This window comes from Scyliorhinus canicula, chromosome 8 (genome assembly GCF_902713615.1).
Source record: "Scyliorhinus canicula chromosome 8, sScyCan1.1, whole genome shotgun sequence".
In the NCBI taxonomy this organism is placed as follows: Eukaryota; Metazoa; Chordata; class Chondrichthyes; order Carcharhiniformes; family Scyliorhinidae; genus Scyliorhinus; species Scyliorhinus canicula.
Window position 1 is genome coordinate 152,573,564 of NC_052153.1, and position 14,736 is coordinate 152,588,299.

At 46.0% G+C, this 14,736-nt stretch overlaps 1 protein-coding gene across 2 annotated transcripts in view; it reads left to right on the top strand.

Annotated features, from left to right (window-relative positions):
* The window catches only part of arhgef28a (Rho guanine nucleotide exchange factor (GEF) 28a), a 571,388-nt gene that overhangs the window by 273,449 nt on the left and 283,203 nt on the right, over window positions 1-14,736 (top strand). For both annotated transcript variants that reach the window (XM_038805467.1, XM_038805468.1), the window contains exons 10-11: window positions 7,367-7,500; window positions 9,306-9,664. In XM_038805467.1, coding sequence (XP_038661395.1) covers window positions 7,367-7,500; window positions 9,306-9,664 — 493 coding nt within the window. The remainder of the gene's footprint in view (window positions 1-7,366; window positions 7,501-9,305; window positions 9,665-14,736) is intronic.

A 14,736-nucleotide genomic window follows, 5' to 3' on the forward strand; every position in this document is an offset into this window, starting at 1 on the left:
CATCGCAAAGGCCACGATGCGCGCCATCGACGAGTCCCTCCCTTTCCAGGTCGAGAGCGACGCATCAGAAGTAGCTCTGGCAGCCACCCTGAACCAAGCAGGCAGACCCGTGGCCTTCTTCTCCAGAACCCTCCAGGCTTCCGAACTCCGCCACCCCTCTGTGGAAAAAGAAGCCCAGGCCATAGTCGAAGCGGTGCGACATTGGAGGCACTATTTAGCCGGCAGGAGGTTTACCCTCCTCACAGACCAACGGTCAGTAGCCTTCATGTTTGATAATGCACAAAGGGGCAAGATTAAGAATGACAAGATCTTACGGTGGCGGATCGAGTTGTCCACGTACAACTATGAGATCTTGTATCGTCTTGGGAAGCTCAATGAGCCTCCTGATGCCCTGTCCCGCCAGCGCGCAGATAGACCGCCTCCGTTCCCTCCACGCGGACCTCTGCCATCCAGGGGTGACCCGTCCAGGAGCCAGAAGCCGAGTGGGTGCGTGCGGAGGAGGCCTCCTGCATGGGAACCTCCCTCCGGGCCCTCGCCACGGCAGCACTCCCATCCCCACCCAAAAAACACTCCACCAGCCCAGTGGTGACAGCCACCCTCCAATCCTGGAACCAACTGCGGCAGCAATTTGGCCTGAACAAAATGTCAGACAAGGCTCCCATCTGCAACAACCATAGGTTCAAACCAGCACTGACTGACGCCACCTTCAAAAGGTGGAGGCAGGACGGGGGGACACTGACAGTCAGGGACCTATACACGGACGACAGGATCGCAACACTGGACGAACTGACAGAGAAATTTCAGCTAGCTGGGGGGAACGAGCTACGGTACCTGCAGCTCAAAAACTTCCTACGAAAGGAGACAAGGACGTACCCACAACCGCCACGACAGACACTACTGGAAGACCTACTGGACGCAAGTATCCTAGAGAAAGGGAACTGTAGTGACATGTATGACCGACTGGTAGATAGGGACGACACCGTACTGGACGCAACAAGAAGGAAATGGGAGGACGACCTGGGGATGGAGATAGGGTGGGGACTCTGGAGCGAAGCACTGCATAGGGTCAACTCCACCTCCACGTGCGCAAGGCTCAGCCTGACGCAACTAAAAGTGGTACATAGAGCCCACTTAACGAGAAACCGTATGAGTAGGTTCTTCCCGGAGGTGGAGGACAAATGTGAGCGGTGCCAAAGAGGCCCGGCCAACCACGCCCACATGTTCTGGTCTTGTCCCAGACTTGTGGAGTACTGGACAGCCTTCTTCGAGGCTATGTCCAGAGTGGTGGGGGTGAGGGTGGAGCCATGCCCGATAGTGGCGGTCTTCGGGGTTTCAGACCAGCCAGATCTATTCCTGGGGAGGAGGGCGGACGCCCTTGCCTTTGCCTCCCTGATTGCCCGCCGTAGAACCCTGTTTGGCTGGCGGTCAGCAGCACCACCCAGAGCTGCAGACTGGCTGTCCGACCTCTCGGAATCTCTCCAAATGGAGAAAATCAAATTCGCCATCCGAGGGTCGGATGACGGCTTCCACAGAACGTGGGAGCCATTCATGCAACTGTTCCGGGACCTGTTTGTGGCCAACGTACATGAGGAAGAATAGTCGGGTGGCCAAGAACCAGGGGAAAATGGACGGGAATCGGGGGAAGGTGGCCGGGTTGGGGGGGGGGGGGGGGGGGCTACGGGCTCGGTGTGGGGGTTTGATGGCAGGCCAAGGCCCAGGACCAAACTATAAATGGATGTCTATAGACATGTGCCTCGGCCATGTTGGGGAATGTAGGGTATGTATGCTGGCTAGAGGGGGCGGCCACAATTGTTGTTGTGAGGATGCTTACCTGTAAATATTCATGTTAAATTTTTGTGTTTTCCTTTTTTTTTCTCTCTCTCTAATGACTTGTAATTTGTCATATATAAAATATGAAAACTCAATAAAAAAACATTTATAAAAAAAAAGAGTTCAGCTGGTGGTATTCCCGTTGTGGAATGCGGTGTGGTCCTGTAATCAAACAGCCAGCGGGAGAGCTTTGTGTCCATTGACGCTGCCGGCTGCTTCTTGAGTCCCGCTTTTAGTGTCTGGACCGCTCTCTCTGCCAGGCCGTTGGACGCTGGATGGTAAGGGGCCGTCCTGATGTGGCGGACTCCGTTTTCTTTTAGGAATTTTGCAAATTCCCCACTTGTGAATGCCGTTCCGTTGTCCGACACCAATACCTCCAGAAGTCCATGTGTTGCAAACAAGGCCCTGAGCTTTTCGATTGCCGGTGCTGTGCATGCGTGGATTCGAATCCCATCCTCGTCGCCACTGTAATAATCCACAGGAGGCAGGAGTCCCGTCACCACACCAATATTTATTTCCAATCACTAGATACAAGAGCAGCTGCAAACAGTGCTGCTAGCATTCCAGTCAACTTAAGACTGGGGCACAAAGCCTATACAGGTGCTTATATGGGCCCCCTCAATGAGCTATCATTGAGGGAGCTCATACTCCAATTGACCAACCAATAATGCTAATTGGAGGTTATTACAGACGGATTGGCCAAGATCAATGCGCGGGGTTACGAGGATAGGGCAGGGAGTGGACCTAGGTAGAGTGCTCTTTCGGAGTTTTGGTGACGATTTGATGGGCTGATTGGCCTCCTCTGCACTGTAGGGATTCTACGATGCAACATGACACTAAGCTGGGTTTGCATGACAAGAGAGATTTTATGACCTCAGATTGATCTTCAACAGCAACACTCAAACAAGCTGGCGTTGAATTAAAAGCTGAGAAATCATCCACCAAATACTGCATTATGATTGGATCCCAGGTGCTGTCAAGTTTGCCACCACTATCATGCTGGAGAGGATGTGAAATCTCTGTGTGAAATCCTTTTCCAAGTTGGAGCTGGTGTGCGAATGGAGGTGCCCACCCTTCTGGTGTTAGAAAGGATGGTCTCCAAGCTCTGTGTGAAGTCCTTTCCCAAGTTGGAGAACAGTAAGAAGTCTTACAACACCAGGTTAAAGTCCAACATGTTTGTTTCAAACACTAGCTTTCGGAGCACTGCTCCTTCCACAGGTGAATGAATACCTCTTCATTCACCTGAGGAAGGAGCAGTGCTCCGAAGGTTTGGGGTCATGATCTCCCCATGGTAGCGTAGAATATGAGTTTCTCGTGTTGAGCGGGCGGAGGACTGTCAAATCAGGGCTCACCAGCAGACCAGCAGCGCCTGATAATCCCGGGCTGGGACATTTGTTTTGTATGCTGCGGCTGTCACCTTTTTTGAGTTGGAGAATAAACCTGCTTTGTCTTTTAGCCTGCGCCTCCTGGAATTATTATAGTCGGTGAGTGATGAAGCTGTAGTGAATTAAGCACTGGACAAGGCCCAGTAATGCACTTGAGAGGATTTTGAAAATTAACATGGTGGCTTTAACAACTCGTGTAAGATTGTCAAACTCTTTCCTGCACTGCGACCTCATCTTTGGAGCAATACTAGTGGCTTTGTCCACTGTGGTTACTTGTCCCCAGTGCCTCTTAAGTCTTGGCCTTTGGGGAAAACAAACTCCCACTATTTCTTGCAGCCACGATGCATCTCCCCTTTAAGAGATGCAGGTTGCTGGAAAATTCTGGTAGATATGTGCCGCACTGTCTGCAGTCGGAGGGCCTTAATAGTGGAGAGGCACGGAAATGAAAATGGTGAATATTGGCTTCAGAATGTTTGGCTGAGGAAATTGCAGAAATAAACATGCTTAATGGTTTTAAAGATAGGGGAGTTGAAGATGGGCTGGAATATTTCATGGGAAAAAGGGTCGTGTTTTTAAGGAGACGGCGATAATTGTGTGTTTGAAAGTGAGTAGTCAGTGCCTGATGAGATTGAACAATTTATAGTCATTAACTTGGAAGGACTAGGAAGAGAAGTTGGGTTAATGTATAATTGTAAATTAAAATAATATTGATTTATATTTCTAATTCTATTTAGCAATTTGGAAAATTAAGAGAGCACTCCCTGAGGGACACTTTTTCACTAAAATTCGTTCTGATCTCAAAAGCATCAGAAAAGAAAATTAAATTAGAATTTAACAGTCTGTTTAAATGCTGAACCTGCGGCGTTCAAGGAAACTTTTTTATTAATTCTAACAACACTTCTCTGTTTACTCTGCTTAGCAATGACTAATTATTAAGCTTTGAAAGTTTAATCTTATCAATTGTAATCTCATCGGGACAATTTTGAAACTGAACCCAGAAGTAGAGTACAGTATCATTTGACCAACAACATGGAACAATCATTGTTCAGCAACATAGAACGATGAATTACAGCATTGAATTATGCATATTGTGATATCATTGTTTTGTCAAACACACAAGTTTCATTGTAACCCGTTACCAATGTGGGAGGTCTGCAGGAAGAAAATCAAACATTCTGGGAGAGCAATTTTTGAGGAAGATTGTATTTTACCTTTGTATGTCTGACAAATCTAACTAAATACCAGATGTTCTCCCTCCAAGCCACTTGGGCCTCTGATGTAGAACCATAGAATCCCTACAATACAGAAGGAGGCCATTTGGCCCATCGAGTCTGCACCGGCACTCTGAAAGAGAATTCTATCTAGGCCCATTCCCCTGTCCTTTCACCCTAACCCCACATAACCTGCACATCCCTGGACACTAAGGGACAATTTAGCATGGCTAATCCACCTAACCTGCATATCTTTGGACTGTGGGAGGAAACCGGAGCACCCGAAGGAAACCCACGTGGACACGGGAAGAATGTACAAATTCCAGTCACCCGAAGCCGGAATTGAACTCGGGCCCCTGGTGCTGTGAGACAACAGTGCTAACCACTGTGCCATCATGCCGCTTGGAGATATATTGTTGTTCCTTCACTGTTGCTGGGTCAAAATCCTGGAAGTCCCAACCTAACTCCCTCCCTCCCTAACTCCCTCCTACTCAAACAGTACTGTGGGTACACCACAAAGACTGCAGCGGTTCAAGAAGGCAGCTCACCATCAACTTCTCAGGACAATTCGGCTGTGCAAGAAATGCTGGCCAAGGCAGCGACACCCAGCGTCCCTTCAATTAATAAAGAAAGTTTGAGGCTGCTGAGCATGTTGGGTAAGGGAACACCCCTGAATGCTATCCGCATTGATTTTCAGAAGGCATTTCTTGTTCTTTGCAACATTATACATTTATAATTGTAAAATCAAATTCATTCTGAGTGGATTGTCAAGCAGCACAGCTTACATAAAATATGCAAATGCATTATCATTATTCACCCTCCTTTATTCACAGGGACTAGTGACACCACTGCAGAACGTAGAACATAGAACATTACAGCGCAGTACAGGCCCTTCGGTCCTCGATGTTGCGCTGTCCTGTGAAACCCCTCTAAAGTCCCTCTACACTATTCCCTTATCGTCCATATGCCTATCCAATGACCATTTGAATGCGTTTAGTGTTGGCGAGTCCACTACTGTTGCAGGCAGGGCATTCCACGCCCTTACTACTCTCTGAGTAAAGAACCTACCTCTGACATCTGTCCTATATCTATCTCCCCTCAATTTAAAGCTATGTCCCCTCGTGCTGGACATCACCATCCGAGGAAAAAGGCTCTCAATGTCCACCCTATGTAATCCTCTGATCATCTTGTATGCCTCAATTAAGTCACCTCTTAACCTTCTTCTCTCTAACGTAAACAGCCTCAAGTCCTTCAGCCTTTCCTCATATGATCTTCCCTCCATACCAGGCAACATCCTTGTAAATCTCCTCTGTACCCTTTCCAATGCTTCCACATCCTTCCTATAATGTGGCAACCAGAACTGCATGCAATACTCCAAATGCGGCCGCACCAGAGTTTTGTACAACTGTAACATGACCTCATGGCTCCGAAACTCAATTCCTCTACCAAAAAAAGCTAACACACCATACGCCTTCTTAACAACCCTCTCAACCTGGGTGGCAACTTTCAGGGATCTATGTACATGGACACCGAGATCTCTCTGCTCGTCCACACTACCAAGAATCTTACCATTAGCCCAGTACTCTGTCTTCCTGTTATTCCTTCCAAAATGAATCACCTCTAACTTTTCTGCATTAAACTCCATTTGCCACCTGTCAGCCCAGCTCTGCAGCTTATCTATGTCCCTCTGTAACTTGTAACATCCTTCTGCACTGTGCACAACTCCACCAACTTTAGTGTCATCTGCAAATTTACTCACCCATCTTTCTACGCCCTCCTCCAGATCATTTATAAAAATGACAAACAGCAGTTGCCCCAAAACAGATCCTTGTGGTACACCACTAGTAACTCGACACCAGTCAGAACATTTCCCATATACCACCACCCTTTGTCGTCTATCAGCAAGCCAATTTCTGATCCAAACTGCTAAATCACCCTGAATCCCATGCCTCTGTATTTTCTGCAATAGCCTACCGTGGGGAACCTTGTCAAACGCTTTACTGAAATCCATATACACCACATCAACTGCTTTACCCTCATCCACCTGTTTGGTCACCTTCTCGAAGAACTCAATGAGGTTTGTGAGGCATGACCTACCCTTCACAAAACCATGTTGACTATCTCTAATCAAATTATTCCTTTCAAGATGATTATACATCCAGAGTAGAGGTATCACCTAATTCAGGACCGAAACTGCAGCAATTGCTGCTGAAGGCGTGGTGATATCTCTGGAAAAATGCAGTTAGCGAAGGATAGTTCAAATTGTGTGTGTAAAATCAATCCAGTCACTTGCACTGGTGAGTAATTTTGATGGGTGACTTGCCCAATCTGGTTGGAAATATCGGTACTCCCTATATGGGCCCCAGGGTCCCAAGTTCGATTCCTGTTTGGATCATTGTCTATGCGGAATTTGCACGTTTTCCCTGTGTCTGTGTGTGTTTCCTCCGGGTGCTCCGGCTTCCTCCCACAATTCCCGAAAGACAGGCTTGTTAGGTAAATTGGACATTCGGAATTCTCCCTCCGTGTACCCGAACAGGCGCCGGAGTGTGGCGGCTAGTGGATTTTTAAAGTAACTTCATTGCAGTGTTCATGTAGGCCTACTTGTGACAATAATAAAGATTATATCATATAAAACCCTGTCTATTTTGTTTGGGTTGTCAGAGTGCAAACATTCTTCGCAAATCTTCTTAAAGTCACAATGATGTCAGTAGTTGATGAATTACTATCTTAGTGATATGATTCTTAAATATTGATGAATCTAAAGCAATAATATTTCGAAACCAATTTTTGAGTCTTCAATCTTGAGTCTTTGCCAAGTTAAACCAGAACCATTATTTTAAGGTCGTCAATCCTCGCACAGCCAGTTGTTTTATGGGTGATAGTTTCAATTTAATATTCTTATCTATGTACTAAACCCTTTTGTTTTCTTCTGGTTGTCAGAGTGCAAACATTCTTCACAAGAATTCTTCAAGAAGAGAAGGCCAGGCCCATCTACCCTTCTGGCTGCAGCAAGACTTTCTTCCATGCTGAATGGCAGAGAAGAAATTTATGCCAACTGTATGGTTGTAGATCAGGTAAGACCTGCCAAAATAATTTGGCCTATTTTCAAAGGAAGCTGAAGTTATTGCCAAATAATTTAAATAAATCAAATGTCCATGACCTTAATATTATTGACACATGCTCATTTATTCTTAACTGGAGTTAAAGTGATGAAGTAATTATAAAATAGCTCCATGATAAAATCCCTTCAAAACTTGTTCTGCAATTGCAGTTCTCACTGTTAATAATGCAGAATAAAGTGAAGTGAAATAATATCATCAATGTGAATGAACTTTCCAGCTCATCGAGTTCTTGATCTGATAAAGAATTAAGAGAGTACAGAGCTGCAAGAGACTCTGAGGTCATCTGGCTAATATCAAAAACTTATGTCCTGTTGTCACTCATAGCCTATGCAGCCATCCAATGCCTGGGTCTCTTGCCTCAGTCTCCTGCTGCTTGTCTGTGTTTGCACCCTCTGACCAGGCTGTCGGTCTGACCATTTTTAGGGCTGGGGTCTGGAGCGGATTATTTAAAGGAGTCACAGCCACTGGGATAATCCATGATCATATTGAATGGCGGAACAAGCGCAAGGGGCTGAATTATTTACTCCTGCTCCTAGTTCTTATGTTCTTATTATGTTCCTGTGGATCGACAGCACCTGCATGACCCCAGCCTTACTGGGTTTCCCTCGCCTGGTCCTCCACCCTCCCCAAGCCTCAGTAAGGATGAGGGTCCATGTATCTCTGTCAATGTCAGTCTGTTTAACCTGTTGTGCAAAATATCGTGTTATCACTGAATAAAATTTAATGAAGTCATTTTGATATGTTTCATGCTTTAACTTTGGTAAACTTGGATTGTGCTTGATATCAGGCTGGTAAGTTTCATACAGGATATAAAATGATCAAGAAGTTGGGAATGGATTTTAGTACTTCTGAATTACAATGGAACACAAGAATACTTGGCATTTTGAGAAAATATATATTTCAAATGCTTAGGCTAATGTGATGGTCAACTGCTTGTACTTCGCCTTGTGATTTTTACTTTATCTGATGATGGTCATACTGGGTGTATTACTTTAAATTGAAGAGCTTGCTGGGTGCTAACACTCTCTGTGATGCTTTCCCACTGCTGGGAATGTGGAGGGACAGAGAAGACTGAGTACTTCTGCTATGGGAAGATGTATCAGTAGCATGCAGAGAGCAGTGGAATGTTTTTCTGTAACGTACAAATCGTTTAAAACTATGATCAGTTTTAATGTGGTCAATAAGTGGAGAGTATATCTTGTGTTTGGGCAGTTATTAAGAAAGACCATTAATTCCAAACTGTCACTGAAAATGAGGAATAATTTCATGAGCTAGAAAGTTATTGGAACACAAATGGTTTTACCACAGGAAACATTGAAACAGAGACCACTGTGTCTTATAAGGGGTCTTAAAAATATTGATGTGGGAAGAATTTAATTGCTATAGGAAGGCAGTAAGACAACTGGATTCGTTTTGGATTGCTTTGAGCAAGCTAAATCACAGTGGACCTTCTGTACTGTGAACCTGAAGTTCTGTGGTTAATAAAATGGTTTATTGCACACGGTCTTTGTGGTGGAACTTGTGGTGCTCCATTTAAAAATATAAGCCATCCAAAATTGTGTAATTTTCTTGTGTGTTTCTGTCTGGACCGAATGGCACTCCAGCCTCTTTCAATAAGGTCCTAAGAATAACAGGGTGTGACCATAGGATAACTTAATTGAATCAGAATACACTTAACAAATAAAGCATTGTGCTATGTGATATGGTACTGCATCCTGAGTCTTATTGCAGTTAATGAAATGTGTTGTTCTTCATAGGTTCATGAGAGTGGTATAAACAACGATAGTAATAATGTTACCATTGGGAATACTGGTACTGCTAACCCACTGTGCAGAAAGTCATCTGAGGACCAACTTTGCCAGGCTTATAATGCCCCTCAATCTATGGAACCCAAAACATCTGCATCATTAGAGGATCATATACCTAGGAAGCATACAAATCAATATTCTGAGGACCAAATAGACACCACAATTCAGAAGGGGGATCCGTGTAATTTTGCGGAAGAAGTTTCTGATTTATCTTCACCTGGCAATATTTTATGCCGATCCTTCGTACCATCTCAGCACCATGGTTGTATAAAAGCAGAAAGTCCTTCAACAAGCAACAGTAAACAGAGGTATGTTATTTTTGTTTGTATAATGAATTTGATTTCAAATACATTATTATCGACCATTTCTAAAGTTTGGTGCTCCAATTAAATTTCAGGAGTACAAACATTATTAGTGGAATGGTTTTAGATTCTATTGCTACTCGTGTGTTTTGCTACAGTTGCATGTCATGGAAAAGGTGGTAGTGTGAGGAAATGGTAAAACAAGAGCAAATCTAATAATGATGTTTGTATACAGCAGTAATATAAACATTGCTTGCCAACTTTCAGTAACATCTGGCTGTTTGTCTTGACTTAATGCCACTTGCTTCTATTTATTGTTTTCTTCGATTACAGGTCGGCGCAACATCGAGGGCCGAAGGGCCCGTACTGCGCTGTAGTGTTCTATGTTCTATGTTCTACCTCCCTGCCTGTATTATTTTGCTGAGAATAGTTTTAAATGAAGATATCTACTGTCGTTAAACTTTTTCAAAAGTTTAATACCTAATTGGGGTCCTACTGCTCAGGTGGGATTCTTTGCTCCCACTTAATATTAGAATGTTCTGGAATGCACCTCAGTATGGAAGTTACAAAAAGGCAAAATCGTTTGTAAAATGAATTTGTATATGGACATTGAACAAATGCAGAATGTAGGACATACTGTTCCTAATCCAGGGATAATACTAACCATCAATGAGTTTTCTTTGGAGAACAGTTGAGTTAATTTACTTCCCCATTTAGTTAGGCAGTACGAGGCTATAATAATTTAAATTACCTGATTAACATATTTTCCAGTCTGAGCTGTCAGAATTAGGCAGGAAATAGTTGCCAGTCGTGGGAAACTGAGTCAGTTCCTGTACTAGTAAGTGTTGGGAAGTGGTCCAAAGGGTGGGTTGTGGGGGGCATCTTGTTGTAGAGGGGTGGGGGTGCAGAGAGCACAGTCAGTGGTAGCCTGTGAGATCATTCCTGCATCTACTAGCCCAATTAAGGAAAGTCAAAAGATTTACTTGAAGACCCAAATACCATGACACTAATCTGGCAGAAAAGCAGTAGCTGATTCTGCGCTCAAAACAAAATTAAATTCATAGGGCATGATTTTCTAGCTGTGTTGCACCTGGCGCCAATACCGCTAGTCCCGGTGAATAGCGGGAGAGCCCAAAACCAGCTGCGGGTTTCTCTGACCTGCTGCAGAGAAATGTGGTGCGGCATGCCATCGGGATTCTCCGTTTCGCCGGCTGGTCTCCCATTGTGCGGCAGCCCCATGCCTATTGACTTTCCATCTTTGGGAGTCTGCTCGTTGCCCTTACTCGGATAGCAAGCATGACATATGGCCATTAATTGGCCTAGCACTAAAAAACACATTGGGGTTTTGTTTCTGATGTGGTGTGGGTTTGGGACAGGAATTTTCTCCCACGTCAGGTTCCTGACCCCAAAATGAAAATCCACCCCATTGTGTTTAATCTCTTCGTGGCCTTACTGCACTCTATTTTTGTAACTTCCCTCAGCCCTAAAACCCCGTCCACAGAAGTATCGATAATGGTGTCTTGTGTGTGTCCATGCTCCACAATCTGCTGTGTCTTTATGGGTGGCATGGTGGCACAATGTTTAGCACTGCTGCCTCACAGCTCCAGGGACCCGGGTTCAATTCTGGCCTTGGGTGACTGCCTGTGTGGAGTTTGCACTTTCTCCCTGTGTCTGCGTGTGTTTGCTTTGGGTGCTCTGGTTTCCTCCAAAGATGTGCAGGTTAGGTGGATTGGCCATGCTAAATTGTCCCTTTAGTGTCCAAAAGGTTAGGTGGGGTTACTGGGTTACGGGGATAGGGTGAAGGTGTGGACCTAAGTAGGGTGCTCTTTCCAAGGGCTGGTGCAGACCTAATAAGCCAAATGGCCTCCTTCTGCACGATAAATTCTATGATTTAGCTGCTGGGACAATACACTCTTGAGTTCCCTCCCTAAATCCCTCACTCTCCAATTCATTCTCCCATTTTAAGCAGCTCTTCCCATATCCCTTGACGTCTTTCGTGCCTAGAAGTCTATTTCCTTCTAAAATATATTTGGTGATTTGGCCTTCACAGCCTTCAGTGATAGAGAATTCAACAGGTTCACTACCCTCCAAGTGAAGACGTTTCCCCCCATCAGTCCCAAGTGGCCTACCTCGTATCCTAAGACTGAGACCCCTTTTTCTAGACCCCTACTGCCCCCCCCCCCCCCCCCCCCCCCCCCCCCCCCCACACACACACACACACCCCTAACCAGAGGAAGCATTATCCTTGCATACAGTCTGTCCAGCTCACTCAAACTTTCATGGGCGGGATTCTCCATCCCGGCGCACCAGTTTTCTGGTACGTTGCGCCCCCACCAGCGGCGGGAATTCTCCGTCTCGCCAGCCAGCCAATGGCTGTTTCCCATTGTGGACAGCCCCACACCGTTGGGACATCCCCAGGCATAGGTATGTGGCCGGTGCAATGAAGAATCCCGACAGCGAAGAATCCAACCCTGTGGCCGGGATTCCCCGAGCCCGCCCTGGGTCAGAGAATCGCCGGGGGGCATATGTATCCTGCCTCGACGCTCCCATGCCAGGCCGCCAATTCTCCAGCAACCGGAGAATCGGCGGCAATCGCGTCGCTGGTCGGGGGCCGTTGAAAGCTGCCTCCTTGGCGATTCTGCGCACTCGACTGGCTGAGTCCCGCCGGCGTCGTTTGCGTATGGTCCTATCTGGTGGGACCTCGGCGTTCTGGCTGCGGGAGTCGTCCTGGGGGGGGGGGAGAGCCGATTCCGGGGGGGGGGGGGGGGGGGCTTCCACGGTGGACAGGCTCGCAATTGGGGGCAACCAATTGGCGGGCGCGCTAATTCCGGGAGGGGCCTATGTTCCTCCGTGCCGGGCCCCACGGGCCGGCGCAGAGACGGCCGTGGCGTGCATGCGTGGACCCGCGCCGGCCATCGCATGCATGTGTGGACCAGCCCTGGCCTTGGCGTGCATGCGCGGACCCACGCCGGCCATCGCAGGCCGGCTTTTGGCGCCGGAGCAGCGCACAACATTCCGGCGCCGTCCCTGCCCCAGAGGAAGAGAAGAATGAGTGGGCCTAGAGGCCCGTTGATGCCGGCGTCGCTCGCACCGACTTTGAAGCCGGCGTCAACACTTTGCCGGGATTCAGAAAATCCCAGCCCATATGTTTCAATTCCATCCCCTCTCATTCTTCTAATCTTCAGTGAATACGGGTCTAGTTGGTTTCGCTCATATAAGCTAATATATATTCACAATATCTATTAAGAATTTGGATGAGGGAACAAAATGTAACATCTCAAAGTTTGCAGATGATACCAAGTTAGGTGGGAGGGTGAATTGTGACGAGAATGCAGGGATCCTACAGCATGATCTGGATGGGTTGAGCGAGTGGGCAAATCAATGGCAGATGCAGTATAATTTGGATAAGTGTGAGGTTATTCACTTTGGAAACAAAAACAGGAAGGCACATTACTACCTGAATGGTTGTAATTTGGGAGAGGCAAGTGTGCAGTGAGACCTGGCTGTCCTTGTGCACCATTCACTGAAGGTAAGCATGCAGGTGCAGCAGGCAGTAAAGAAGGCTAATGGTATGTTGGCCTTCATTGTGAAAGGTTTTGAGTACAGAAGCAGGGATGTGTTGCTGCAATTATACAGGGCATTGGTGAGGCCACACTTTTAAGTATTGTGTGCAGTTTTGATCTCCTTCTCTGAGGAAGGAAGTTCTTGCTCTCGAGGGAGTGCAGCGAAGATTTACCAGACTGATTCCAGGGATGGCAGGATTGTCATATGAGGAGAGATTGACTTGGATGGGATTGTTCTCGCTGGAGTTCAGAATTATGAGGGGGGAATCTCATAGAGACTTGTAAAATTCTAACAGGACTAGATAGGGTAGATGCAGGGAAGATGTTAACAATGATGGGTGTGTCCAGAACCAGGGGTCACAGTCTGAGGATTCAGGGTAAACCATTTCGGACAGAGATAAGGAGACATTTCTTCACACAAAGAGTGGTGAGCTTGTGCAATTCATTGCCACAGGAAGTAGTTGATGCTAAAACTTTTAATATATTAAAGAGGCGGCTGTATATAGCACTTGGGGAGAATGGGATCAAAGGCTATGGGGCGAAAGCAGGATTAGGCGATTGAGTTGGATGACCAGCCATGATCGTGATGAATGACGAAGCAGGCTCGAAGGGCCAAAAGGCCTCCTCCTGCTCCTATGTATCTATATATGTATCTATGTAAGCTGGTTTAGCTCTATATAGGCTGGTTTAGCTCAGTGGGCTGGACAGCTGGTTTGTGATGCAGAACAAGGGCAGCAGCGCGGTTTCAATTCCCGTACCAGCTTACCTGAACAGGCGCCGGAATTTGGAGTCTCGGGGCTTTTCACAGTAACTTCATACTTGTGACAATAAAAAGATTATTATTATGATTATTCGTTGATCCAATCTCTCCATATACGACAATCCTACCATTCCACGAATCTGTTTGATGAACCATTGCTGCAACCCCTCCATGGAAACTTTTTTCTTTCTTGGGTAAGGAGACCAGAACTGCACACAATACTTCAAGTGTTGTCTCACCAAGGCCATGCACAGCTGAAGTAAGACTTTGATTTGATTTGATTTATTGTCACATGTACCGAAGTACAGTGAAACGTATGTTTCTGTGACCAAGGGAACGTCCACAGTATGTACATAGTAGACAAAAAACAGAATAATCGACAGAGTACATTGGCAAATGGTACATCGATTAACAGTGATTGGTTACAAGGGGCCGAAGAAACCACCAATCTATAACTTAAAGCAAAACTGATTTATTAAATAACGATTGATTAATATTGAGTTTGCACACTCCACAGAACTATAATAATTAATAAAGTAATCTATATTAAAGTAATAACTAATTTAAACTACATGTGCTAAGCTATACTGTGACCTATCTCTCTTACACTCTACTGTCTAGTCACTCGTGGCCGGAAGACATCCTTGCTCCTGGACTCGAAACGTTTGCTCTTTTCTCTCCCTACATATGCTGCCAGAATTGCTGAGATTTTCCAGCATTTTCCCTTTCCTTGCTCCTGTACTCAAGTGCTCTTG